Source organism: Echeneis naucrates, chromosome 16 (genome assembly GCF_900963305.1).
Source record: "Echeneis naucrates chromosome 16, fEcheNa1.1, whole genome shotgun sequence".
NCBI lineage: Eukaryota > Metazoa > Chordata > Actinopteri > Carangiformes > Echeneidae > Echeneis > Echeneis naucrates.
The window spans coordinates 443,994-470,508 of record NC_042526.1 but is presented as its reverse complement, the minus strand read 5'-3'; the positions used below and the strand labels follow the sequence as shown (position 1 = coordinate 470,508).

General features: G+C 51.1%; 2 protein-coding genes across 4 annotated transcripts; one reads left to right on the top strand and one right to left on the bottom strand.

Annotated features, from left to right (window-relative positions):
- The first annotated feature begins 414 nt into the window (after window positions 1-414).
- On the top strand, window positions 415-12,497 carry gramd2ab (GRAM domain containing 2Ab). Of its 3 annotated transcripts, none has more exons than XM_029523508.1 (12): window positions 415-731; window positions 4,045-4,155; window positions 5,861-5,918; window positions 6,958-7,030; window positions 7,110-7,213; window positions 9,771-9,869; window positions 9,947-10,018; window positions 10,106-10,165; window positions 10,494-10,629; window positions 10,708-10,801; window positions 11,123-11,224; window positions 11,789-12,497. In XM_029523508.1, the coding sequence occupies exons 2-12, from the start codon at window positions 4,052-4,054 to the stop codon at window positions 11,835-11,837; spliced, it is 951 nt and encodes a 316-aa protein (XP_029379368.1). In that variant the 5' UTR covers window positions 415-731; window positions 4,045-4,051; the 3' UTR covers window positions 11,838-12,497. The 3 variants fall into 3 exon arrangements, with proteins under 3 accessions (XP_029379368.1, XP_029379367.1, XP_029379370.1); XM_029523507.1 differs by having other exon boundaries at window positions 10,422-10,629; XM_029523510.1 differs by lacking the exon at window positions 4,045-4,155 and having other exon boundaries at window positions 692-731; window positions 5,861-6,874; window positions 10,422-10,629.
- A 444-nt stretch (window positions 12,498-12,941) lies between these two features.
- Window positions 12,942-26,385, bottom strand: LOC115056788 (proline-rich protein 5-like). Its single transcript, XM_029523506.1, has 9 exons — window positions 26,321-26,385; window positions 19,471-19,604; window positions 18,607-18,687; window positions 18,101-18,149; window positions 15,678-15,735; window positions 15,163-15,254; window positions 14,911-15,048; window positions 14,720-14,837; window positions 12,942-14,081 (listed from the first exon to the last, which is right to left on the bottom strand). Exons 2-9 carry the CDS (start codon window positions 19,590-19,592, stop codon window positions 13,711-13,713), a joined length of 1,029 nt encoding a protein of 342 aa, XP_029379366.1. The 5' UTR covers window positions 19,593-19,604; window positions 26,321-26,385; the 3' UTR covers window positions 12,942-13,710.
- Between the last annotated feature and the right edge of the window lie 130 nt (window positions 26,386-26,515).

The window sequence follows — 26,515 nt, the reverse complement described above, 5'->3', positions numbered from 1 at the left end:
GACTCACCGTGTTCGGGTAATTGATCTGACTGTTGATTCCCCACAGTACCAGCAGATCAGCTCCAGGTTAAAGTCTCAGAGAAACCCTCAGAACCTGAACCTTAAAACCAGCCATCAGGACTTCTGGGACTTTGTGATGTCACAACAAAGCAGCCACCTGACCCACCGTCCATCCCTCCAACATTTGATTTCTGTCTGTACCTGAATCCTCTCATCTGATTGGCTGGCGCCTCAGAGATTTTCAAAATGAAACTGGGGAAGTTAAAACGTGGGCCTTTAACCCCACTTTATTCTTTAAGGCGCCTTCTCAGCTGATGACGTCAGACCTCGTGAGGTTTAAACTACCGACCTGGACTCATTCAGATGTGGCCTGAAGGTGGCGTTCATCGTGTAGTGTGGTGGTTCAGCCACAGGGGGGCGCTGCTCCCTCAGATCAGCTCACAGAGCTGATGAAGGATTTCTATGTGAATGTTTTTATTTTTCATGTTGGTCACATGACCTCAGAGCTCGTCTCATCCGGTTCTCAATTTTTCCATATTTCTTTTCGGCGGAGGGTGTTTCCGAATCACCACCACATGCTTTTATTTTGATTTTTACAAACCGACGGTGTTTTATTTTGAAGGTCACTTCCTGTGTCGCTTCAGTTAAATGCGGAGAATTTGACCGCTCCGGTTTCAGCTTCAAGACGGTCAGAACGGCGGACCTGGGTGAAGACTGCACATTACAAACCGGTGAGTGTGTTTGTGAGTGTGTGTGTGTGTGTGTGTGTGTGAGTGTCCGTGTCCGTGAGTGTGTGTGTGTATGATGTTCCGGGTGAACCTGCTGTGATAATCTCAGTAACATCGCTGACTTCAGCATCTCACACCGAGCTGAAGGTTCCTGTGGTGGATCAGGGTCCTGTACTGGATCAGGTTCCTGTGGTGGATCAGGTTCTGTGTGGTGGATCAGGGTCCTGTATTGGATCAGGTTCCTGTGGTGGATCAGGTTCTGTGTGGTGGATCAGGTTCCTGTATTGGATCAGGTTCCTGTGGTGGATCAGGGTCCTGTATTGGATCAGGTTCCTGTATTGGATCAGGTTCCTGTGGTGGATCAGGTTCCTGTATTGGATCAGGTTCCTGTGGTGGATCAGGGTCCTGTGGTGGATCAGGGTCCTGTGCTGGATCAGGTTCCTGTGTTGGATCAGGGTCCTGTATTGGATCAGGTTCCTGTGCTGGATCAGGGTCCTGTGGTGGATCAGGGTCCTGTGCTGGATCAGGTTCCTGTATTGGATCAGGTTCCTGTGGTGGATCAGGGTCCTGTATTGGATCCGGGTCCTGTGCTGGATCAGGTTCCTGTGCTGGATCAGGGTCCTGTGGTGGATCAGGGTCCTGTATTGGATCAGGGTCCTGTGGTGGATCAGGGTCCTGTATTGGATCAGGTTCCTGTATTGGATCAGGTTCCTGTGGTGGATCAGGGTCCTGTATTGGATCAGGGTCCTGTGGTGGATCAGGGTCCTGTATTGGATCAGGTTCTGTGTGGTGGATCAGGTTCTGTGTGGTGGATCAGGGTCCTGTATTGGATCAGGGTCCTGTGGTGGATCAGGTTCCTGTGCTGGATCAGGGTCCTGTGGTGGATCAGGGTCCTGTGCTGGATCAGGGTCCTGTGCTGGATCAGGGTCCTGTATTGGATCAGGTTCCTGTGGTGGATCAGGGTCCTGTATTGGATCAGGGTCCTGTGGTGGATCAGGTTCCTGTGGTGGATCAGGGTCCTGTGGTGGATCAGGGTCCTGTATTGGATCAGGGTCCTGTGGTGGATCAGGGTCCTGTATTGGATCAGGTTCCTGTATTGGATCAGGGTCCTGTATTGGATCAGGGTCCTGTGCTGGATCAGGTTCCTGTATTGGATCAGGTTCCTGTGGTGGATCAGGGTCCTGTGCTGGATCAGGGTCCTGTGCTGGATCAGGGTCCTGTGGTGGATCAGGGTCCTGTGCTGGATCAGGGTCCTGTATTGGATCAGGGTCCTGTATTGGATCAGGTTCCTGTGGTGGATCAGGGTCCTGTATTGGATCAGGGTCCTGTGGTGGATCAGGGTCCTGTATTGGATCAGGTTCCTGTATTGGATCAGGTTCCTGTATTGGATCAGGGTCCTGTGCTGGATCAGGGTCCTGTATTGGATCAGGTTCCTGTGGTGGATCAGGGTCCTGTGGTGGATCAGGGTCCTGTATTGGATCAGGTTCTGTGTATTGGATCAGGTTCTGTGTATTGGATCAGGTTCTGTGTATTGGATCAGGTTCTGTGTGGTGGATCAGGTTCTGTGTGGTGGATCAGGGTCCTGTATTGGATCAGGTTCCTGTATTGGATCAGGTTCTGTGTGGTGGATCAGGTTCTGTGTGGTGGATCAGGTTCCTGTGGTGGATCAGGGTCCTGTATTGGATCAGGTTCTGTGTGGTGGATCAGGTTCCTGTGGTGGATCAGGGTCCTGTATTGGATCAGGTTCTGTGTGGTGGATCAGGTTCTGTGTGGTGGATCAGGTTCCTGTGGTGGATCAGGGTCCTGTATTGGATCAGGTTCTGTGTGGTGGATCAGGTTCCTGTATTGGATCAGGGTCCTTTGCTGGATCAGGGTCCTGTATTGGATCAGGTTCCTGTATTGGATCAGGTTCTGTGTGGTGGATCAGGTTCTGTGTGGTGGATCAGGGTCCTGTATTGGATCAGGTTCCTGTGCTGGATCAGGGTCCTGTATTGGATCAGGTTCCTGTGGTGGATCAGGGTCCTGTATTGGATCAGGGTCCTGTATTGGATCACGGTCCTGTGGTGGATCAGGTTCCTGTACTGGATCAGGGTCCTGTGGTGGATCAGGGTCCTGTGGTGGATCAGGGTCCTGTATTGGATCAGGGTCCTGTATTGGATCAGGGTCCTGTGGTGGATCAGGTTCCTGTACTGGATCAGGGTCCTGTGCTGGATCAGGTTCTGTGTAAGAAAATAGCTGATTGGTTCACTTTTAGGAAATAATTTTGTCAAAAAAACAATTTGGGAAGTTTTCAAAGATTCTTGTGTTGATCAGGAACAACAAGCTCAGAGTTTTGGAGACACTTCCTGCCATCCTGAGGCGACCTGCGGTTTGTGGCGCCTGAAACCGGCCCTGGATGTGGACTCGGCTCGTTGATTTAGACGAATATTATTTTCTTATGATTTACATAAAAGTGGAGCGGAGGAACCTGCTGCCGTGGAAACAGGGTCACTGGGAGCGAGCTCATCGGTCACATGACAGGCTCAGCCAACATGGAATACTCGTAGTGGTGATGAGAGAACCTCAGAACCCGGTCTGCTCTGGACCCTGATGTGGAGCCCTGTCCTCAGAGCGAAGTGAGAGAACTCAGCAGAGAGCCGGCGCCTCCCTGGGGGGAGGGGCCTGATTTAATCAACAAAGAGGCTCGAGAGAGCAGAGCAACACGGCGCCATGGAAACAGGAGGAGGAAGGTTTTGTTCCTGCTGTTAACATCTGAGACTAACGAGGGTGAAGTCAGGAGGCAGAGCGGGTCGTCCTGGTCCGATTCCCAGCTCCACTTCGGGCTCGGCGCTCCGCGGGTGACCTCACATTCTGACGCTGTAAACCTGAATCTGTCCACAGTCAGCCAACATGAAGACGCCCCCCCCATGTTGCCATGGCAACAGAGAGGGGATCCATCGCCGCCACATGTTCTTCTCTACATGTGAGCACTTTTAGAGAAGCTTCAGCATCAGAGGGTCCTTCGACCAATCAGCAACAGAGGACTGTTGACCTGCTCTGGATCCAGAACTGATCCAGGACCAGGTCTAGTTCTGAGCCCAGTTCAGTCTTAGTTCTGACCCAACCTCAACCCCAACCCAACCATGGTGTTACATCCTTGGACTGGTCAGTCCACATGGATGCTCAAAGGTCAAAGGTCACCGTTACTGTTTATTTACCATAACTCAGCAACTTACACACAGTCATGAGGCAGTAACATCCAATAATATTCTACATTCAGAGGGTCAGAGGTCATCTCTGACATCGTAACGTTCTTGCTCATCTTCCGTTGTCTAAGGTCCATCATGATGTCAGAGAACTTGGAGCATGGCGAAGACATCAGCGTCCTGCCCCCCCATGAGCTGGAGCCCCCCCGAGAGGAGGACGGACATTGTCCCCTCCCCTTCAGGTGAGGAAAGAAATGAAGCACAAATACCTGAACGTCGTGTACTTAGTTACTGTCCATTACTGACAGATGTAAAGGTCAAAGGTCTTCAGGTGTGATGCCATGTGAGTCCACACACACACACACACACACATCCCTCAACCCCGCCTCCTCATTAGTCTTGGCAAAGTGTGTCTGTGTGTGTGTTTGGCAGGACATGAAAGCTGAGGAGACGTGCAGCAGAGACAATAGACAGACAGAGAAAACCTCAGTGTCTCTCTCTGCTGTTATTCCTGTCACGTACTGAGCAAGCTGCAGTGAGTGTGTGTGTGTAGTTTGTGTAGTTGGTGTAGTTTCAGTTCATTCTGCTGACACACACACACTCACAGACTAAAGTCCTCAGTTCAGTTCAGTAAAAGTTCTGAAATGATGTTTAATCTTCGTCAGTAAAAGAAACGATGAAGTTAACAAGCTAACTGCTGAATCAGCTGAGGTCTCCTGGTGGTCAGGTCAGAGGTCACTGTAGGTCGTCACCAACGACACGCGTATCATAGCACAGAGCGATAGACCATCTATCATCACAGGCAGCCATCTTGGTTTTTAACTAAGACACGATTGGTCAGGAATGTACCGAAAGGTAAAACGCCAATGAGCATGTGCAGATGGCTGCACGGCACAAAAGCTTTTTTGGCTCCTGCACCAGACGACTTTTCATTCAGCAGAGGACGCCGTCCCAGAGTCCAGTTCCCATCATGCCTCAGTGGCTGCTCCTGCTGGCTGACAGCAGCTCATGAAGAGACATTTGTTAGCTTAGCTCGGTCGCTAATTAGACAAATCTCTGCTGGGTCCTGTCCTCATGTCTCCGACCGTTAGCTTGTCCTTGCTGTCCTTTGTACACACAAAGATCAGCTGTTGGCCCCAACTCACAGGTCAAAGGTCACTGGACTTGAGCTCAAAATCCCCTGGCATGTACAAACAATCATGAGGTGTGTTGGACATGTCAGTACCGCCGCCGCCGCCGCCGCCGCCGCCGCCGCCAACCCACGTGACAGCAGCTGATTACTCAGAGTTATCGAAGCAGCGTCTCGTTTCTCGCTCCAGTTCTCCCATCAAACCCCCAACTGCTCACACAATTAGTTCCTCTATAGTGTGTCTGTGTGTGTCCCTCAGCAGACAATCACCTCTTTCACACACAGAAACACACACACACATGCTGGTACTCTTAACAAACTCAAAACAAAATGTCCTCACTATGCATTATGTACAAGAACAGATACACACTCCGGTGCTAATGTCTGTTTATCAGCTGTTTCTATTTTTGCGTGAACATCGTGTTGCTTTGCCTCCGACGTTTCTCCGTTTACATGACCATCCGCCATGAAATCAGATGTGAGTGTGTGTCTGTGTGTGGTGTGAACTGGACCTGCAACGCTGTGTTGGACTTCCTGTTATGTGTGGTGACATTTACATACTTCAGCCACGTAGCTGCTGATAACACAACGTAACGCAACACAATGCACAGCTGCACCTCAACAGTCTGTGAAGAAAAGCCTCAAACTCAAACTCAAAGATATAAAAGTAGGAAGAGTTTAGAGGCTCCAAATGATGACATCAGAGACAGTCTGATGATGTCATTCCCTTTAGGAAACTGAACCCAAAGCCTCAGAGGAGTTTAGTGTCAGTCAGCCAATCAGGAGCAGGTCCTGATGTGTTCTGATGTTTCCTGCAGGCTGCAGCTGATCGACGATCTGTCCTACGAGGACGTGAAGAAATGCTACAGAGGCTCTGTGAGTACACACAACACAAACACTCAGCAACACAATGAGAGCCTGAGACACACACACACAGTCGCTGGTCCACCGATGATGTCATCTCAGCAGGAGACTTTTCGATCTATTTTTAAATCTCTGCAGAAGTTTCCGGCGTCTGTCTTGTCTCCATGGCAACACGCTTGGGTATGTGTGTGTGTGTTGGTTGTCGGTTGATCATACAAGTTTTGTGATGGTGACATGGCGGTTTTTGCAGCAGGTTTGATACCAGCTGATGTTTGTGGCGTCAGTTTTACTGGAAGATCTCAAACGCAGCACAGATGATGAGAGGGATTATTTGAACGTCGCTTTACTGAGTGGCCTGACTCTTCAGTCAGGACGGTTCTGCTCTTTATCCACGAAGGAACTTTGCTGTAAAATTAATTTAGATGTGAAACAACATTTCAAATAAAACAATAAAACACTAATCAGAGTTTTGAGTTTGACCCAAATGTTGAGCAGCTTCAGCAGCGTCTGTTGTTTCAGTCTTTGTTGTTTCAGACAGGAACCGGAAGACAGGAAGTCACTGTCTGGATCTTAGAGAATAAAAGACAGGCAAGTGTGTGTGTGTGTGTGTGTGTTACAGGGGCTCCGTTTGTCATCAGTCACCATGACAGCTTTGATGATTCACAACAGAATAAATATTAAAATTAAAATGTGTTTTATTAGATTTAAGCAGGGATGAAGGTCCAGATCAGTCCTGATACCAGGGTTTGGTTTCAGACCTGAGACCAGGTCTGATCTGGACCAACAAGACCTGAGATGAAGAAACAAGAAACACAAACAACGACATCAACAGGAAATAATAAAAACAATGGCACGAAAAATGAGCTGATTCATAAACATCCTGGTTCATCTGGTCCCTCAGCAGGTCTGAGTCCGACCTGCAGACCCTCAGATCCTGGATCTGATCTCCATCTGCACTTCATTGATTAGTGAGCAGCTGAATGAATGATTCTTGTTGATTATTCATGATTATTGATGATTTTTGGTGACTGACTCCTCTTTCTGTTCACAGACTGTCAGTAAATACAACTCTCAGTATCATAAGCTGTTCCAGACAGTCCCTAAAGAGGAAATCCTGATGAAAGGTACAGATCTGAGGGGGCGGGGTCAGCCCAGGTGAGTGTTGTGTCACTGATGTCTCCGCCCCCTCCTTTTCTTCTGCAGTGTACTCGTGTGCGTTGCTGAGGGACATCCTGCTACAGGGACGCCTCTACATCTCCAGGAACTGGCTGTGTTTCTATGCAAACCTGTTTGGTAAAGACATCAAGGTGAGTCCACATCCTGTCAGCAGGTTCGGTTCCTGTCAGCAGGTCCGTTTCCTTTCAGCAGGTCCGGTTCCTGTCAGCAGGTCCAGTTCCTGTCAGCAGGTCCACTTCTTGTCAGCAGGTCCGGTTCCTGTCAGCAGGTTCGGTTCCTGTCAGCAGGTCCGTTTCCTTTCAGCTGGTCCGGTGCCTGCCAGCTGGTCCGTTTCCTGTCAGCAGGTCCACTTCCTGCCAGCTGGTCCGGTTCCTGCCAGCTGGTCCGTTTCCTGCCAGCAGGTCCGTTTCCTGTCAGCAGGTTCGGTTCCTGTCAGCAGGTCCGTTTCCTGTCAGCAGGTTCGGTTCCTGTCAGCAGGTCCGTTTCCTTTCAGCTGGTCCGGTGCCTGTCAGCAGGTCCACTTCCTGTCAGCAGGTCCGCTTCCTGCCAGCTGGTCCGTTTCCTGCCAGCAGGTCTGGTTCCTGTCAGCTGGTCCGTTTCCTGTCAGCTGGTCCGTTTCCTGCCAGCTAGTCCGTTTCCTGTCAGCAGGTCCACTTCCTGTCAGCAGGTCCGGTTCCTGTCAGCAGGTCCAGTTCCTGTCAGCAGGTCCAGTTCCTGTCAGCAGGTCCACTTCTTGTCAGCAGGTCCGGTTCCTGTCAGCAGGTTCGGTTCCTGTCAGCAGGTCCGTTTCCTTTCAGCTGGTCCGTTTCCTTTCAGCTGGTCCGGTGCCTGTCAGCAGGTCCACTTCCTGTCAGCAGGTCCGCTTCCTGCCAGCTGGTCCGTTTCCTGCCAGCAGGTCCGGTTCCTGTCAGCTGGTCCGTTTCCTGTCAGCTGGTCCGTTTCCTGCCAGCTGGTCCGTTTCCTGTCAGCAGGTCCACTTCCTGTCAGCAGGTCCGGTTCCTGCCAGCTGGTCCGTTTCCTGCCAGCAGGTCCGTTTCCTGCCAGCAGGTCCGTTTCCTGTCAGCAGGTTCGGTTCCTGTCAGCAGGTCCGTTTCCTGTCAGCAGGTTCGGTTCCTGTCAGCAGGTCCGTTTCCTGTCAGCAGGTTCGGTTCCTGTCAGCAGGTCCGTTTCCTTTCAGCTGGTCCGGTGCCTGTCAGCAGGTCCATTTCCTGCCAGCTGGTCCGTTTCCTGCCAGCAGGTCTGGTTCCTGTCAGCTGGTCCGTTTCCTGCCAGCTGGTCCGTTTCCTGTCAGCAGGTTCGGTTCCTGTCAGCAGGTCCGTTTCCTTTCAGCAGGTCCACTTCCTGCCAGCTGGTCCGTTTCCTGCCAGCAGGTCCCTTTCCTGTCAGCAGGTTCGGTTCCTGTCAGCAGGTCCGTTTCCTGTCAGCAGGTTCGGTTCCTGTCAGCAGGTCCGTTTCCTTTCAGCTGTTCCGGTGCCTGTCAGCAGGTCCACTTCCTGCCAGCTGGTCCGTTTCCTGCCAGCAGGTCTGGTTCCTGTCAGCTGGTCCGTTTCCTGCCAGCTGGTCCGTTTCCTGTCAGCAGGTCCACTTCCTGTCAGCAGGTCCGGTTCCTGTCAGCAGGTCCACTTCCTGTCAGCAGGTCCGGTTCCTGTCAGCAGGTTCGGTTCCTGTCAGCTGGTCCGTTTCCTTTCAGCAGGTCCACTTCCTGTCCGCAGGTTCGGTTCCTGTCAGCTGGTCCGTTTCCTGTCAGCAGGTCCGGTTCCTGTCAGCATGTCCGGTTCCTGTCAGCAGGTCCACTTCCTGTCAGCTGGTCCGTTTCCTGCCAGCAGGTCCGGTTCCTGTCAGCAGGTCCACTTCCTGTCCGCAGGTTCGGTTCCTGTCAGCAGGTCCACTTCCTGCCAGCTGGTCCATTTCCTGCCAGCAGGTCTGGTTCCTGTCAGCAGGTCCGGTTCCTGTCAGCATGTCCGGTTCCTGTCAGCAGGTCCACTTCCTGTCAGCTGGTCCGTTTCCTGCCAGCAGGTCTGGTTCCTGTCAGCTGGTCCGTTTCCTGCCAGCTGGTCCGTTTCCTGTCAGCAGGTCCACTTCCTGTCAGCAGGTCCGGTTCCTGTCAGCAGGTCCACTTCCTGTCAGCAGGTCCGGTTCCTGTCAGCAGGTTCGGTTCCTGTCAGCTGGTCCGTTTCCTTTCAGCAGGTCCACTTCCTGTCCGCAGGTTCGGTTCCTGTCAGCAGGTCCACTTCCTGTCAGCAGGTCCGGTTCCTGTCAGCAGGTCCACTTCCTGTCAGCAGGTCCACTTCCTGTCAGCTGGTCCGTTTCCTGTCAGCAGGTCCGGTTCCTGTCAGCATGTCCGGTTCCTGTCAGCAGGTCCACTTCCTGTCAGCTGGTCCGTTTCCTGCCAGCAGGTCCGGTTCCTGTCAGCAGGTCCACTTCCTGTCCGCAGGTTCGGTTCCTGTCAGCAGGTCCACTTCCTGCCAGCTGGTCCATTTCCTGCCAGCAGGTCTGGTTCCTGTCAGCAGGTCCGGTTCCTGTCAGCATGTCCGGTTCCTGTCAGCAGGTCCACTTCCTGTCAGCTGGTCCGTTTCCTGCCAGCAGGTCTGGTTCCTGTCAGCAGGTCCACTTCCTGTCCGCAGGTTCGGTTCCTGTCAGCAGGTCCACTTCCTGTCATCATTCCTAAACTCTTCTCTTCCTCGGTAGGTTTCTATTCCGGTGGTGTCGGTCCGGCTGGTGAAAAAGCACAAGACGGCCGGTCTGGTCCCAAATGGTCTCGCCATCACCATGGACACCGGACAGAAGGTACTGGACAGGAAGCCCTTTACATCCATGATGATGTCACAGAATCCAGAATCAACTCTCTGTCTCTGTCCCTGCAGTATGTCTTTGTGTCCCTCCTGTCCAGAGACAGCGTCTATGACGTCCTGAGGAGGATCTGCACTCACCTGCAGGTCAGTGCTTCCCCTGTGTGACACAGAGGGGGCGGGGCTTGTCCTGTTTCCTGTCCTGGATCACAGGCATATGTTTGTGTCCGACAGGTGAACGGGAAGAGTCTGAGTCTGAAGCAGTACCTGGAGGAGCCCAGCTCTCTGTCCATGGTAACACTTCCTGTTGTTGTGATGTCACACTCTCCATCAATAAAACTTTATTTGTACAGAGACTTTTGAACAGGTGAGAGCTGACCGAACGAGTCAACGCAGGAAATGAAAATATTTCAAAAAGTAAAAAAGAAATTAGATGAAAAGTGACAGGAAATACATTTTAAAACATGAAGAGAGTGAAATGATTCAAATGACTAGTTCTTTTCTCATGATTTTATCTGTTTTCATTTTAAATTTCTTTCTGCACAAACAGTTAAATGTGTCTAAGCTGAGTCCAGATTTGGACCCAGACTCTGGTCCGTCCTCACTGTCTCTGCTCCGTCAGGACGAGTTTCCGGAGGTGTTGAAGTGGAGAAGGAAACCATCGCTGCCCGCCGTGTCCTCCTCCCTCCCTGACTTGCTGGGAAACTCCGCCCCTGGGCTCGCCGCCGACACGCCCTTCAGCGCACACGTGCTCACCGGTAGGCCCCGCCCCCTGCCAATCAAGAGTCCCAGAGGTTTGAGACAAAAGGCTCTGAACTCTGTGTCTGTTTGCACAGACAGCAGCCTGGAGACCGACAAAATCCTGCTGACAGAGCCGGTACCTGAACTGGGCCACATGGAGTACCAGCTGATGAAGCTCTTCATCCTGCTGTGAGTCCCAGCTGTTTACACACACAGATAGTTCGGTCCACAGTTTCCAACCTAAGGGCAGGGGCCCTCCAAAAGGCCTCCAGGTCAGATGAAATAACAAACACAACAAAGAATGCAGAAAAGTTTTATAGAAATAATTTTTTGATCTGATTGTGAAAAATGTTTCTCTTAATTTGAGCTTCAGTCGGAAACAAAGTGAAGTGAGGCTCAAGAATTAAAAGTCCACACACGGGACGAAAACCTCTGATGCACAATTTTCCTTATTTATTTTGTTGAATGACGAGCCTGGAAAAGGTGTGAGCTCACCTGTGTGTGTTTCAGTGTCTTCCTGCTGGTCTTGTCGTCTTGTTATTTGGCCTTCAGAGTTTGTCGTTTGGAGCAGCAGCTCAGCTTCCTGAGCAGCCAACCGACGCTGAGAGGGAGGTACACACACACACAATATTAAAATAGCCTACATTTCAGAAACCTGGAGAAAACTGTCAGGAATTTTATTAAAGCATTAAAATGATAAAATCATCAGATTCTTCAGATAAATGACTGAAAGAACCAAAAATACATCAATAAACAGTGAAAAATGATAATTAGTGTTCCACTAAATGCATTTTAAACAAATAATATTAAAAACTAATTTGGGGATTAATGATTTAATGATGTGACATACACAAATATTTATGCTTATGTTTTTAAATTTTTCCTTCTTTTACATTAAAATGTATTGATTTAGTTATCTGTTGAGTTTTTTCATCATTTCCTTTTTGCATTCCCGTTTATTTCCTTTAAACATATTTATTCAGCAGAGGGCGCTCTCCTCTTTGCTGCGGCTGCTCATTGAGAAACATTTTAATATTTTTCAAAAAAATTATCTTTAGAATTTTAAAATTACTTTCAATTGAAATTCTTTCTGAAGTGCTGAAGGGGAAATAAATGTGAATACGTGATATTGATTATACTGATTGTCTGAGCTCCACTCTTTCCTTGATGCTCCAGGTGTGGGGAGGTGCCCTGCTGGCTGGCCAATCAGAGGACAGGAACCTGACGCTGGAGCCAATGGAAGTCAACAGAAAACTGTGCACTTACATAGACTCGCCTTTAGGGGGCGTCGGTGAGCGGAGGGGCTCTCAGGCAGCGGCCGGACTAAAGCTGCTGTCAGCAGCTGACCTCTGACCCACCACGTCCTGGTTACCATAGAGATACCACAGTAGCCAACGCAAACCAGTAGATTGACCTTTGACCCTGAGGCTCCAACGCGTAGAGACAGAGCAGCCAAAAAAAGCCAATCGATACAACACACCGTAACGCAACTGACAGAAAATTTATCCTGTGTGCGTTTGTGAACACACACTGCCTGTTCAGTACTTCCTGTGTCAGTGTGTCTGAACTACAATACCCATGAGCCTCAGCGAGTGGCAGAATGTCTGCTGTGATTGGAAGTTTGTAGCTGAGCTTTGGGGACATAACAGCCGAGCAGATCGTGTCATCCTGCTGGCTCCTCCGTGTTCTTCCATCATCGGGTCGGACATTCAGAAGAACCTCCAGCTGTCTCACGTCTCCTTTCTGCTGAACATCTGAATGGATCGGAATCAGATTTTGGGAAATCTGATGTGGACAAGCCGTGAGACAACAGAATGAGTAAAGAACAAACACGAAGCTGAGAGTTTCTGGTTTTAACACAAAGATCATTAATAAACCTGGCTTGACTTTGTCTCGTTTATTGGTGAAAAACAGAAAGTAACAACACAACAGACACACACTGGTAACATTTCAGATCTTTTCTGTGAACGACCACAAGGGGGCGACGGAGCACTTTAAGGTTTAAATGAATGTTTCTTATCGGAGTAAAACAAATTCAATCCAACTGGCTCAAAGAAGAAAAAAATATTTGAGAACACTTCAATGTGGAGACAGATTCAATTCTGAACTGAAGGTCAGAGGTCATTAGTCTTAGAACAGAACGCTCAGTCTCCGTGTGGACAGTGTCTCTGATGTCTCCGTCCTAACGGTGGAATTTACTGCTGTGTTGCGTAGACGTGAACAGCTGGAAGTTTCATTTTTATTAACAATGCTTTAAGAATGACAGAAATTAGAAACAAAACTGAGTCGTGACAATATCTGAGAAAAACAAACCTCAGAGGACGGCGTCTCAATGATCCAAAACATTATTTATACTTTATTATTTATCAGCTCTGTTAAACAAACTGCCAGCAGGCTGTTGGTCTGCTGGACCTGGACCAGGACCAACACATCCTCTGCCCAAAATCACACACTTCAAGTCACAGAATGAATCTGACCCACAAATATTCAGCACCATGACCGAATATTTGTGGCTCTTTAAAACTCTAAAAAGGGACCTGATGGTGATCAGCTGTCACTTAATGGAGCAGAGGTCAAAGGTCAGGGCCACAGTTGGTTAAATCGATGCTTTCAGTCTGTTACCCGACATTCAACAAGCTGACGACGAGCTGGTGAACTTCAGTCTTCTCGACTTGAGACAAAATGAAGATGATTATTGATCAAAGAGCAGAGAGCTCCACAGGATCAGGACAGCCCTTGTTCAGTCAGAGCCCCTCCTCTTTCCTGTTGGGGGGGGGGGGGCAGGATGAGTGTGGTGTAAATGTGTCTTCTACCCCGTTTCCTGTTTCCTGTGGTTTGTGCGTTTCCTGCCGACTGTTTTTCTTCCTGTTATCTGCAAATTCAAGCTGAGAAAAAGGTCGTCAACGTGGCCCTGCTGGGTCCAGACCGGAGGATGGGTCTCAGGATCAGACGTGATGTCCTGATGATGTCACACTGGATCCAGAGACATCCATGTCATCACGTTCACAACAATTTGATACTTCCTGCTGTTAGCCCCGCCCCCTCCGTCTGTGGGTATAATCTGTCCTGTCGTGGATAAGGAATAATAATGAAGGCTGTTAGCTGTTAGGAATGCAGATAACTCCTCCCCTCTGAGATGTCCCCGCCACGTCTGGTTGGCTGGAGAAAGGCCTGGGACTCATCAGCCCACCCCCGACCAAAAACCTCACATTTCCTTCGCCACCTCTTCTGCCGCTGTCCTTCTCTGCTCCAGCATGCATCCTCCCCGACGCCGACAGCAGCCGGACGTCAGAGTGGGCGTTGGCCACTGTGTGGCGTCGAACGCCTCCAACCTTCTCCAGGTAGGCCTCGCCCTCCTGCTCCACCACGGGGGCGAGAGAGGACGAGTCTGAGGAGCTGTTATGGTGAGTGATGGTGATCTCTGGCTGGTCGCCTAGCAACAACCCAGATGAACGCAGAGGACGGGACTCTATAAGAGGAGACAGGAAGCTGTTGAGTGAGCAGATCATTCCATCATACATCTGTGTGTGATGTCAGACCCTGGTTTTTAATCTTTACTTTTTAATTCTCTTCATGACGGAAGGTAAACGCTCAGATATCAGATTTCTACAACAGTCCCTGAAGTGGCCTCCTGCAGGGATTAGACTGTAATCCCATCAGAGTTTGGAGCTTTTCAGTTGCTTTGTGGAGCTCCAAGTTTTAGTGAAACTGAAGCTGCAGATTTCTGTTAGCCAGAGTGCTAAAAGTCAGTAAGAAACAAATGATTGTTTTCAAAATGACATTAAAGTTGTTTGTATGTTCCAGAGATGGAGTGAGAAACGTTGGTCGGTCAGTCCAAATGTGTTTCCGTTTTTTGTTTGTTTATTCTTCTTCTCAGTTTTGTTAGTCAGCGACCTGCAGCAGCAGATTAACCAGCTGAGGATTTATCGCACATTAGTGCAGAGCCACGACCTCTGACCTCTATAACACACTGCTTTAAGTTATTAATACGAATCATGTGTTTGTTTTTGTGTTACGGTCTGTAATGAAACCACAACATGTAATAAAAACAGTTTTTGGACTGCAGCTCTCCTGAAGCACCAACAGGGTGAGACGGTCCCGACTCACCCGGCAGCAGCTGGTTCTTGTTGTGCAGGACGTTGCTGAGGTACGGAGACACCCTGGTCTCCACCAGACGCTCCAGCTGGTAATACTCCAGACTGGGGACCCCAGTCTCATGGATCCCCTGAGACAGAGACATACAGGACTGTTAGAAGTGGAGACAGATACCGTCTGTGTGTGTCTGTGTGCGTCTGTACCTGCAGCACCAGCAGCATCTGTGTAACGGAGGACGGGACGGAGGCAGCAGCTCCCAGAGTCTCCTCCAGGTGAAGCTTCAACAGCACCAGATCTCTGAAGGCCAGCAGGGCCATCTGCCTTACTGTGAGCTCCTGACCCTGCACAGACACACACAGACACACACAGACACACACAGACACACAGCAGGTTAATCCTCTGACCTCTGCACTCAAATGATCCCAGTTAAGGATTTAAATTAGAACCTGTGTTACCTGGACGGGGTAGAAGATGGCCTGCAGGGTGGGGAGCGTCTCAGTGAAGAAGCGGTCCCACATGTCTGCGAGGATGACGAGCTGATGGTCACCTACGCCAACACACAGGTGGTTACATGGAAACGCACACACTACACCGGAAACACAACACATCCCACATCCTGGCGATGCACCAGACAGGAAGTGCAGCGTCATTACTTAACCAGGAAGCAGCATAAATAAAGCACGCTATCTGTGTGTGTCTGTGTGTGGCTGAGTGTGTCTGTGTGTGACTGTGTGTCTGTGTGAGACTGAGTGTGTCTGTGTGTGACTGAGTGTGTCTGTGTGTGACTGAGTGTGTCTGTGTGTGTCTGTGTGTGTCTGTGTGTGTCTGTGTGACTGAGTGTGTCTGTGTGTGACTGTGTGTCTGTGTGAGACTGTGTGTGTCTGTGTGTGTCTGTGTGAGACTGTGTGTGTCTGTGTGACTATGTGAGTCTGTGTGTGTCTGTGTGTGTCTGTTCTGGTCTCAGACTGACCCGAATGGAGGAGGATCTGATCCAGGACCTCAGACAGACCTCGAGTCAGCAGCTGGTTCTGAAACAGAGAGAAACAGAGAGAGGACACAATCAATTTAATTTGGAATAATTTGGGTTTATCTGTGCTACAGTTGGTTAGAGAGGACACAGAGAGAGGACACAGAGAGAGGACAGAGAGAGAGGACAGAGAGAGAGGACAGAGAGAGAGGACACAGAGGACAGAGAGAGGACACAGAGAGGACACACAGAGAGGACACAGAGGACACAGAGAGAGGACACAGAGAACATACAGAGAGAACATACAGAGAGGACACAGAGGACAGAGAGAGGACAGAGAGAACATACAGAGAGGACACAGAGAGGACACAGAGGACACAGAGGACAGAGAGAGGACACAGAGGACACAGAGAGGACAGAGAGAGGACAGAGAGAGGACACAGAGGACAGAGAGAGAGGACAGAGAGAACATACAGAGAGGACACAGAGGACAGAGAGAGGACACAGAGAGGACACACAGAGAGGACACACAGAGAGGACACAGAGAGGACACAGAGAGGACACAGAGGACAGAGAGAGGACACAGAGAGGACAGAGAGAGGACAGAGAGAGGACACAGAGAGGACAGAGAGAACATACAGAGAGGACACAGAGAGGACAGAGAGAGGACACAGAGAGGACAGAGAGAGGACACAGAGGACAGAGAGAGAGGACAGAGAGAACATACAGAGAGGACACAGAGGACAGAGAGAGGACAGAGTTGGTTAGAGAGGACAGAGAGAGGACACAGAACATACAGAGGACACAGAGGACAGAGAGAGGACACAGAGAACACACAGAGGACAAAGAGAGGACATGGAGGACAGAGAGAGGACACGGAGGACACAGACAAAAGAAAGAACAGTGACATGCATAAAGTCAAAGTGGTAAACTGATAAAACGATTAAAGAACGTGCAGGTTTCATTAATCCGAACATGAAAGCAGAAATGTTCTGACCTGGATTTAAAAGATTTTGCTGATTTTGTTACATTAGTTTGAACCATAAAGGATAAATGCTGTTCTCCATGCTCAGTCTGGACCAGCTGACCTGAGTCCTGCTGGGTTTCTATCAGAACCATTCTGTGATCTGTAAACTAGCAGCGGGTTTTTAATGGCGTGCCGAGTTCTGATGTCTTTGTAGCAGCAGCTTCAGGACGAATTCTGCTGATCTGTTCGGTCAACACGCCGAGGTTACCAAAGACCTGCTGTGTTCCCCTCAGGGCAGAGATTACGGTCCAAAACGCACACCCACAGTGAGGACGTTCTGGGTTCGAACCCCGCGGATTATGGACGCTCACTTGGCCTTCAGACCTGAAATCACACTTCCGGTTTCATGGGCGCCTGCCGCAGCCTGAACGACCAATGAAATCAAAGGTTGCTTTAAATGTGAGATGACGTCAGCCAAACTGATCTTAATATTTCCTTTCAGCATCACACAACTAAATTCAAAATGGCTGACTTCCTGTTGTGGTTCAGATTTGGAGACGGTGGACCTACATGTTGAAACGTAACAACACGCAGACGCCACGTTGCCTCCAGATGACCAGCTGGGTCGTGTCACATGACCACCAGACTGACTGAACATGCAGCGTTTAAATCAAACATGAGCTCGGCGAGGGAGCGAGCCCAGACGAGCTGCTCTGAGACGACAGAACCAACCGCTCCTGACGCCAGATTAACATCGTCGCCAGCTCAGACCGAAGCTTCCAGCCAAACACCGGCATGTGTGAAGTCACAACCGCCTGAGTGTGAAACCAGATCACATGACCAGGCTGCTGATCGGTTCATCACTGCAGCCAGAAGAGCGGCGTTGTGTCTCTGAAGGAGGAGCGGAGAGCAGAGACACACTCAGCTGCCGTGGTCACATCAGGGCGCCTGCAGATGGTTGAGTCACTTCCTGTTTCCTCACTGATGAGGCTGAAGAAGAACGTTCAAACGGCAGACTGTCCTGGACTCTGGACCTTAAACCGTCATTCTGTCTCATGACTATCGGGGGACAATCCCACTAGTTGGAAGAAGAAGTCAGGTTGCATTGAAATCTATGGAAAAATGGCTTGCTTTTTCAGTGAACAGACACCATAGGTCTCAGTCCAAAGGAGTCTCAACTGTCCCGGGTCAAAAGATCCTCCTGGGTCAACCTATCCCAGAATTCATAGCGTGTAGACACAGGAACATGCTGGATGTGTCACGTGTGCGTGGTGGCAGTCGAATGCTGTGATTCCATTTTGGCGCCATGTTAGCAGGTTAGCGAGGACACGCCCATTTAACCTGAATGATTTGGTTTCAAACAGCAGAAACAGACAAATAATCTGCTGACATATCGACCAACACCTTAACAGCTGATCAGTCACATGATCAGCTTTTAGTAAATAAACAGGAAAAGTACCTGGAAATAGTCTGTGATGAAGGATCCCATCTCTGTCTTCAAGAGCCACCTACACACACACACACACACACACACACACACACACACACACACACACACACACACACACACACACACACACACACACACACACACACACACACACACACACACACACACACACACACAGAATTCAGATATAGTAATAGAGGCCCCACCTAATTAAATAAAATAAAAATAAAATAAAGTTGTTTGAATTGTTTCTGTCTTTATCTGATCAGGAGTTCTGCTCATTAATGATGAAAAATCAGCTCTTTATTCTGTCAACACTATAAACTCATTCACAATAAAACATTCAGGACTGATCCAGAGACTCTCTGATTGGCTGTGACATCACCCACCGGAGCCAATAGGAGCGTCTGACCTAGAGACGTGACTCCAGACGTCACTATCAAAGATGGAGGATGAGAAGCTTCTGTTGTCCTGTGTTTTGTTTGAAGGTCATTAAAGGTCAAAGGTTTGGTCACCTGATGCTCTCGTTAAGAGTGAATAGCTCGTTAGTCTGCAGAGTTCCACCCTGGAACACCTTCATCACAGCTGATTGGACGCTGGGGACACACAAACATACACAGGTAAGGTCAGAGGTCAGACCTTTTATGACAACATGAGAACAGAGACGATCTCAGATCTGAGCCTCCTCTGATGTCATCAGTGCGACAGCACTGGTGACCTCGGCTGCCATTTCCTCTTCCTACCAAACATCCTGTTCGTCTGTGGACGGCAGGAAACATGTCAGAGCTGAAACAACCCTGAACGCTCATCTGATCCGGTTCAGACCAGATCCAAACTGACCACCACAGAGTTCGGGTTCTGGTCTGGTTCAGAGATCTGATGAAGTGGAGTCCACATCAAAGCAGTCCTGCTGAGGTCACATGAACAAACAAAACCATCTCCATGACAGCGAAGCAGAGGAAGTCCAGACTGCTCTGATCCAGATCAGCCCCGACCTTGACTACAGACCTGAACAGACACTCTACAGTCTTCTTCTTCTTTGGTCCTTCAGGGTGAATAACTGAGCTGAACTGACATTCACATTCGACCTTCACCTCCATCTTAAAAAAACATGAGCCGAAGCCAATGCAACCTTGTGATGTCACAGCAAAGCAGCCACGCCCCCAAGCCAGTGTTTACAGGAAGTCTGCTGTCTAGAGAGGATCAGATCGGGTCTTCTGATTGGCTGACAGACACGTTGTTCAATTTAACAGAGGACTGAATGTCAGCCCTTCAAAATAAAAGTGAAATATGGCCGTTAATACAAACACAAAGAGCTGAAGGTCAGAGTCCGACAGGTGGGGGCGGGACTTCAGGGCTCAGGTCAGTGTTCTGCTCACCTGTTCCACACGCTGGCGTTGGAGATCTGCAGCGCAGGAGAGCTGGCGTGGAACCGAGCCAGGTCCGACAGAACCGGAGAACTCATAAACCGAGGCCTCGGGCGCCGGAAAGATCCCATCATGCACTCTTTCTCCTGTGGAGGGAGGAGGCAACGTTAAAGAGCCTCGTCAGCACATCAACATAAAGAGAATCAGGAAACAGACGGACAGTTCTGCAGTTCTGTGCAGGTCCAACTTCCTGTTGACAGCAGAAGGGGCGGGGCTGAGCAGCCTCATCAGCATCTGATTGGTTCATGATTTATTTCTGTCCACTGGGGACAGTTTCACTCTCTGACATGTATTTTTACGGCTGACGCAGAATAATTCCTGCTCAGGTTCGTCCAGTAAAACCTGGACAGGAGAGGCGGCGGCCATGATTACAGACTGATGGGAAACAGATGACTCAGCTGTAATTGTAGGTGAAGTGAAAGGAAGTAATGTCTCAGACAAAGAGACAGAAAATCCCCACACGGAGAAGGGGGGGAGTATTTAGACTCAAAACAGCGTTCCCCATCACCACAGCCCCGCCCCCAAGTGACTGTAGACGCCAACGCCTTCGGATCAGCCACAAAACAACACCAGGTCTGAACCATTTACAAGAACAGAACTGCAGCTGAAGACCAGGGACCAGAGGACAGACGACAGGGACCAGAGGACAGAGGACAGAGGACAGAGGACAGGGACCAGAGGACAGACGACAGGGACCAGAGGACAGAGGACAGAGGACAGAGGACAGACGACAGGGACCAGAGGACAGAGGACAGGGACCAGAGGACAGACGACAGGGACCAGAGGACAGAGGACAGAGGACAGAGGACAGGGACCAGAGGACAGAGGACAGAGGACAGAGGACAGGGACCAGAGGACAGACGACAGGGACCAGAGGACAGGGACCAGAGGACAGAGGACAGGGACCAGAGGACAGGGACCAGAGGACAGACGACAGAGGACAGAGGACAGAGACCAGGGACCAGGGACCAGAGGACAGAGGACAGAGGACAGAGGACAGAGGACAGGGACCAGAGGACAGACGACAGGGACCAGAGGACAGAGGACAGAGGACAGAGGACAGAGGACAGACGACAGGGACCAGAGACCAGAGACCAGAGACCAGAGGACCAGAGGACAGGGACCAGAGGACAGACGACAGGGACCAGAGGACAGGGACCAGAGGACAGACGACAGGGACCAGAGGACAGAGGACAGAGGACAGAGGACAGACGACAGACGACAGAGACCAGAGACCAGGGACCAGAGGACAGACGACAGGGACCAGAGGACAGAGGACAGAGGACAGACGACAGACGACAGACGACAGACGACAGAGACCAGAGGACAGAGGACAGACGACAGGGACCAGAGGACAGACGACAGGGACCAGAGGACAGGGACCAGAGGACAGACGACAGGGACCAGAGGACAGGGACCAGAGGACCAGAGGACAGGGACCAGAGGACAGACGACAGGGACCAGAGGACAGAGGACAGAGGACAGAGGACAGAGGACAGACGACAGGGACCAGAGACCAGAGACCAGAGGACCAGAGGACAGGGACCAGAGGACAGACGACAGGGACCAGAGGACAGGGACCAGAGGACAGACGACAGGGACCAGAGGACAGAGGACAGACGACAGACGACAGAGACCAGAGACCAGGGACCAGAGGACAGACGACAGGGACCAGAGGACAGAGGACAGACGACAGACGACAGACGACAGACGACAGAGACCAGAGGACAGAGGACAGACGACAGACGACAGGGACCAGAGGACAGGGACCAGAGGACAGACGACAGGGACCAGAGGACAGGGACCAGAGGACAGACGACAGGGACCAGAGGACAGGGACCAGAGGACCAGAGGACAGGGACCAGAGGACAGACGACAGAGGACCAGAGGACAGGGACCAGAGGACAGAGGACAGGGACCAGAGGACAGACACCAGAGGACAGGGACCAGAGGACAGACGACAGAGGACAGGGACCAGAGGACAGACGACAGAGGACCAGAGGACAGGGACCAGAGGACAGACGACAGGGACCAGAGGACAGAGGACAGAGGACAGACGACAGAGACCAGAGACCAGGGACCAGAGGACAGACGACAGGGACCAGAGGACAGAGGACAGAGGACAGACGACAGACGACAGACGACAGAGACCAGAGGACAGAGGACAGAGGACAGACGACAGACGACAGACGACAGGGACCAGAGGACAGGGACCAGAGGACAGACGACAGGGACCAGAGGACAGGGACCAGAGGACAGGGACCAGAGGACCAGAGGACAGGGACCAGAGGACAGACGACAGAGGACCAGAGGACAGGGACCAGAGGACAGACGACAGGGACCAGAGGACAGAGGACAGAGGACAGACGACAGACAACAGACGACAGACGACAGAGACCAGAGGACAGAGGACAGACGACAGACGACAGGGACCAGAGGACAGGGACCAGACGACAGACGACAGAGACCAGGGACCAGGGACCAGAGGACAGAGGACAGAGGACAGAGGACAGGGACCAGAGGACAGACGACAGGGACCAGAGGACAGAGGACAGAGGACAGAGGACAGACGACAGGGACCAGAGACCAGAGACCAGAGACCAGAGGACCAGAGGACAGGGACCAGAGGACAGACGACAGGGACCAGAGGACAGGGACCAGAGGACAGACGACAGGGACCAGAGGACAGAGGACAGAGGACAGAGGACAGACGACAGACGACAGAGACCAGAGACCAGGGACCAGAGGACAGACGACAGGGACCAGAGGACAGAGGACAGAGGACAGACGACAGACGACAGACGACAGAGACCAGAGGACAGAGGACAGACGACAGACGACAGGGACCAGAGGACAGGGACCAGAGGACAGGGACCAGAGGACAGACGACAGGGACCAGAGGACAGGGACCAGAGGACAGACGACAGGGACCAGAGGACAGGGACCAGAGGACCAGAGGACAGGGACCAGAGGACAGACGACAGAGGACCAGAGGACAGGGACCAGAGGACAGACGACAGGGACCAGAGGACAGGGACCAGAGGACAGAGGACAGGGACCAGAGGACAGAGGACAGGGACCAGAGGACAGGGACCAGAGGACAGGGACCAGAGGACAGACGACAGAGGACCAGAGGACAGAGGACCAGAGGACAGGGACCAGAGGACAGACGACAGAGGACCAGAGGGCAGGGACCAGAGGACAGACGACAGGGACCAGAGGACAGAGGACAGAGGACAGACGACAGAGACCAGAGACCAGGGACCAGAGGACAGACGACAGGGACCAGAGGACAGAGGACAGAGGACAGACGACAGACGACAGACGACAGAGACCAGAGGACAGAGGACAGACGACAGACGACAGACGACAGGGACCAGAGGACAGGGACCAGAGGACAGACGACAGGGACCAGAGGACAGACGACAGGGACCAGAGGACAGACGACAGGGACCAGAGGACCAGAGGACAGGGACCAGAGGACAGACGACAGAGGACCAGAGGACAGGGACCAGAGGACAGACGACAGGGACCAGAGGACAGACGACAGGGACCAGAGGACAGGGACCAGAGGACAGAGGACAGGGACCAGAGGACAGACGACAGAGGACCAGAGGACAGGGACCAGAGGACAGACGACAGGGACCAGAGGACAGGGACCACAGGACAGAGGACAGGGACCAGAGGACAGGGACCAGAGGACAGAGGACAGAGACCAGGGACCAGAGGACAGAGGACAGGGACCAGAGGACAGAGGACAGGGACCAGAGGACAGAGGACAGGGACCAGAGGACAGAGGACAGACGACAGACGACAGAGACCAGGGATCAGGGACCAGGGACCAGAGGACAGAGGACAGAGACCAGGGACCAGAGGACAGAGGACAGAGGACAGGGACCAGAGGACAGAGGACAGGGACCAGAGGACAGACGACAGAGGACAGAGGACAGAGACCAGGGACCAGAGGACAGAGGACAGACGACAGACGACAGGGACCAGAGGACAGAGGACAGAGACCAGAGGACAGAGACCAGAGGACAGAGGACAGAGACCAGGGACCAGAGGACAGACGACAGGAACCAGAGGACAGAGGACAGAGAACAGGGACCAGGGACCAGAGGACAGAGAACAGGGACCAGGGACCAGAGGACAGAGGACAGGGACCAGAGGATAGAGGACAGGGAGCAGAGGACAGGGACAGGGGACAGGGACCAGAGAGCAGAGGACAGGGACCAGAGGACAGAGGACAGGGACCAGAGAGCAGAGGACAGGGACCCGAGAGCAGAGGACAGGGACCCGAGAGCAGAGGACAGGGGACAGGGGACAGGGACCAGAGACCAGAGAGCAGAGACATTCACATGTCCACATGTGACAGGATCCTCCTGTCTGCTCCCTCAAAAAAAAACATCCTCATTCAGGTTATACTGCATTAAAAGTTCCAGGTGATTTTTTAAATAAGGGTTATCCTTTTACTGTATTTGAATCCTGGATCCTTCTGACCCCCCTCCAGCCAGGCCAAGACTTCAGAGCTGGGCTTTGGTCCAGGACCAGGACCAGGTGGCTGATGGGATTTACAGCCAAGTGTGTGATCCACAGGCCGCCTCCTCTGAACGTCTCACGCTGAGTATCAACAAGCACACAAGTGTTTATTTGGCGCCTTCCTGCCAAACGTGGAGGTCAATAAATACTGATTATCCAACCGCCTGAGACCGACCACGAAGAACCAACACTCATCCTCGACCGCAGAAGGGGAGGAGCTAATTTCATGTATTATAGTAAACTAAAACGCAGAGCAGACAGAAGTCTAAGGTTTACAGGTCCAGACGGTCTCCGGGTCTCCAGGTAGACCTCCATCTCGTCTCTGATCCTGGATCAGGTCTAGGTTCTGTATTAATCCAGTTAAAGTCTCAAAGGTCTCCGTCCTCAGAGGAACGCTCACTGTCTGGATTCAGAAACTGAACCTTCAGGACCTCAGGGACTGAAAGCGGAGATCCTCCGCTGACTGTTGTTCTTGAAAATGGAACTCTGGTTCTAAAAACTACAAATAGATCTTCTTATGGATCCCTTCAAAATAAAAGGATGCAGCAGTTAAACATGAACCTTTAAAACTGATGACATCATCAGCAGGAGACCAACACTGTTAGCAGCTCAGATGATCGTAGGAGGACGTTCAGACCTCAGCAGGAAGTGCAGGCTGTGTGTGGGAATTAAACCACGTGTTGCGATCACACACACAGATGATTCAATCAAGATTAAAAGCGTCTCTTCAAAAGTGGGCGTTAGGCGTCACCATGATACATCTAAGTGTCGCCATGGCAACCCATCTGGTACACACCAAACCAGTCATCATAAAAAAGGTCAACACCCCCGCCTCCCCCCTCCCCCCTCCCTCCTCCCCCAGAGCCACATTGTTGAGCCCAGTCCAGGCTTCAAACGCACATCCTCCGTTGGTACTCTGACTTAAAGGTCACGGCGGGTGACCATCTTTAACTATCACCCCCCCCCCTCCAGTTTCCTCTGTGGTGTTCTGTGCAACTTATCAACTGAAGAGGAGACAACCTGCTTCCTGTTTACATCGGCTCACAGACGCTCGTCCGTGTTTCAGGTGTGAAGACGATTTTTCCAGAAACTACCGGTTGAATTTAAAGTCTAACCTGAAGAGACGAGCTGCTGCAGAGCGCCGAGCTCTGATTAAGTGTTAGTGTTAGCACGTGGGCTAATCCTGGACCAGGAGCCCCCGTCATGAGGAACTACTCAGACTAATGCAATTACAGACGCAGCAGCAGCCTGAGCAGTTCAGTGGTGGATCACTGTGATCTGGAGTCCAGGACGCACAGTAAACAGGAAGTGACCCGTGTCATTTACTGTAGAGGTGTCAAAGCGCCATGTCACCATCAGTCTGATCTGAAGCCTCCAGTTTGACAACTGTCGGCCATCTTGGTTTTCTAAACCAGTAGAAACCATTGTTGGAGGAGAAGGTGGCTCTGACCTGCTGTGCTCTCCGCTCTGACTGGATGGTCCAGTTTGTCAGTCACACAGTAGCCCCGCCCCCTAGCCCCTCCCCTTTCCCTCTAAATGAACATCATGTTGTATTTCAGACTGAGACCAGAAACTCATCAGGGAGGAGGAGGGACATTTTCCCATAGACTTCAGTACAGTCTGCCCCCTGATAGTGAGACTGGATGAAGGTTTGAGTCTGACACTCAATTTACAAAACCAAGAAAAAATCTGAACTTTGGACTCGAAGACTCGATCCGGACAGTGAACTGTCCTCGCTGCCACCAGGGGGCGCACTGCAGCTCCGTCAGAACACAACGGAGGCCCACAAGGCTCACCGCAACACACATAAAAAACAACAACAACTGGAATTTAAAAACACAACAGAAGTGAACAGTTCGATTCTGTGAGCGGTCCGAATCCCCGGAGACAAGAGAGGAAGAGGAAACGAGGAAAAGGAGAATCAAAAGGTGGAAAAACTAAAAAGTTATGAAAACTGTTTTTTTGTTATTTTGATTTGAGTTCTGTTCATCTGAACCTTCAGGTTTAAGAAGCTAATCATGCTAACTGTGATATTAGCATAAATACAAGACCAGAACCATCCAGACCAGAACCTGGTCCATCAGATGGACCCAGCTGTTCCTGAATGTCCACAAACTCTATAAATTATGGAAGACTTTTAACAGCCTGTGTGTCTGTCTCTGTCTTTGTGTGTCTGTGACACTCCGGTGTGTGTTATTCTGTCTCTGCAGGTTTTCACAGTCTGTGTGGGTCAATAAATGGCAGGATGGTGTGAAAGTCTCACCTGTTGACACCGTGTCTGTCTGTCCTCAGCTCTTTCTCCTCAGCTGTCTGTCCTCAGCTGTCTGTCTTCAGCTCTTTGTCCTCAGCTGTCTGTCTTCAGCTGTCTGTCTTCAGCTGTCTGTCTTCAGCTGTCTGTCCTCAGCTCTTTCTCCTCAGCTGTCTGTCCTCAGCTGTTTGTCTTCAGCTGTCTGTCTTC

Bases quoted from the DNA above. Each gene is read 5' to 3' on its own strand.
- gramd2ab (XM_029523507.1), top strand. From the start codon at position 4,052: ATGATGTCAGAGAACTTGGAGCATGGCGAAGACATCAGCGTCCTGCCC. The intron at 7,214-9,770 runs GTGAGTCCACAT...CTTCCTCGGTAG, and splicing joins TGTTTGGTAAAGACATCAAG to GTTTCTATTCCGGTGGTGTC. The intron at 9,870-9,946 runs GTACTGGACAGG...CTGTCCCTGCAG, and splicing joins CCATGGACACCGGACAGAAG to TATGTCTTTGTGTCCCTCCT.
- LOC115056788 (XM_029523506.1), bottom strand. From the start codon at position 19,592: ATGATGGGATCTTTCCGGCGCCCGAGGCCTCGGTTTATGAGTTCTCCG. The intron at 15,049-15,162 runs GTAACACAGGTT...GTGTCTGTGCAG, and splicing joins CCATCTTCTACCCCGTCCAG to GGTCAGGAGCTCACAGTAAG. The intron at 14,082-14,719 runs GTGAGTCGGGAC...CTCCTCTTATAG, and splicing joins CAAGAACCAGCTGCTGCCGG to AGTCCCGTCCTCTGCGTTCA.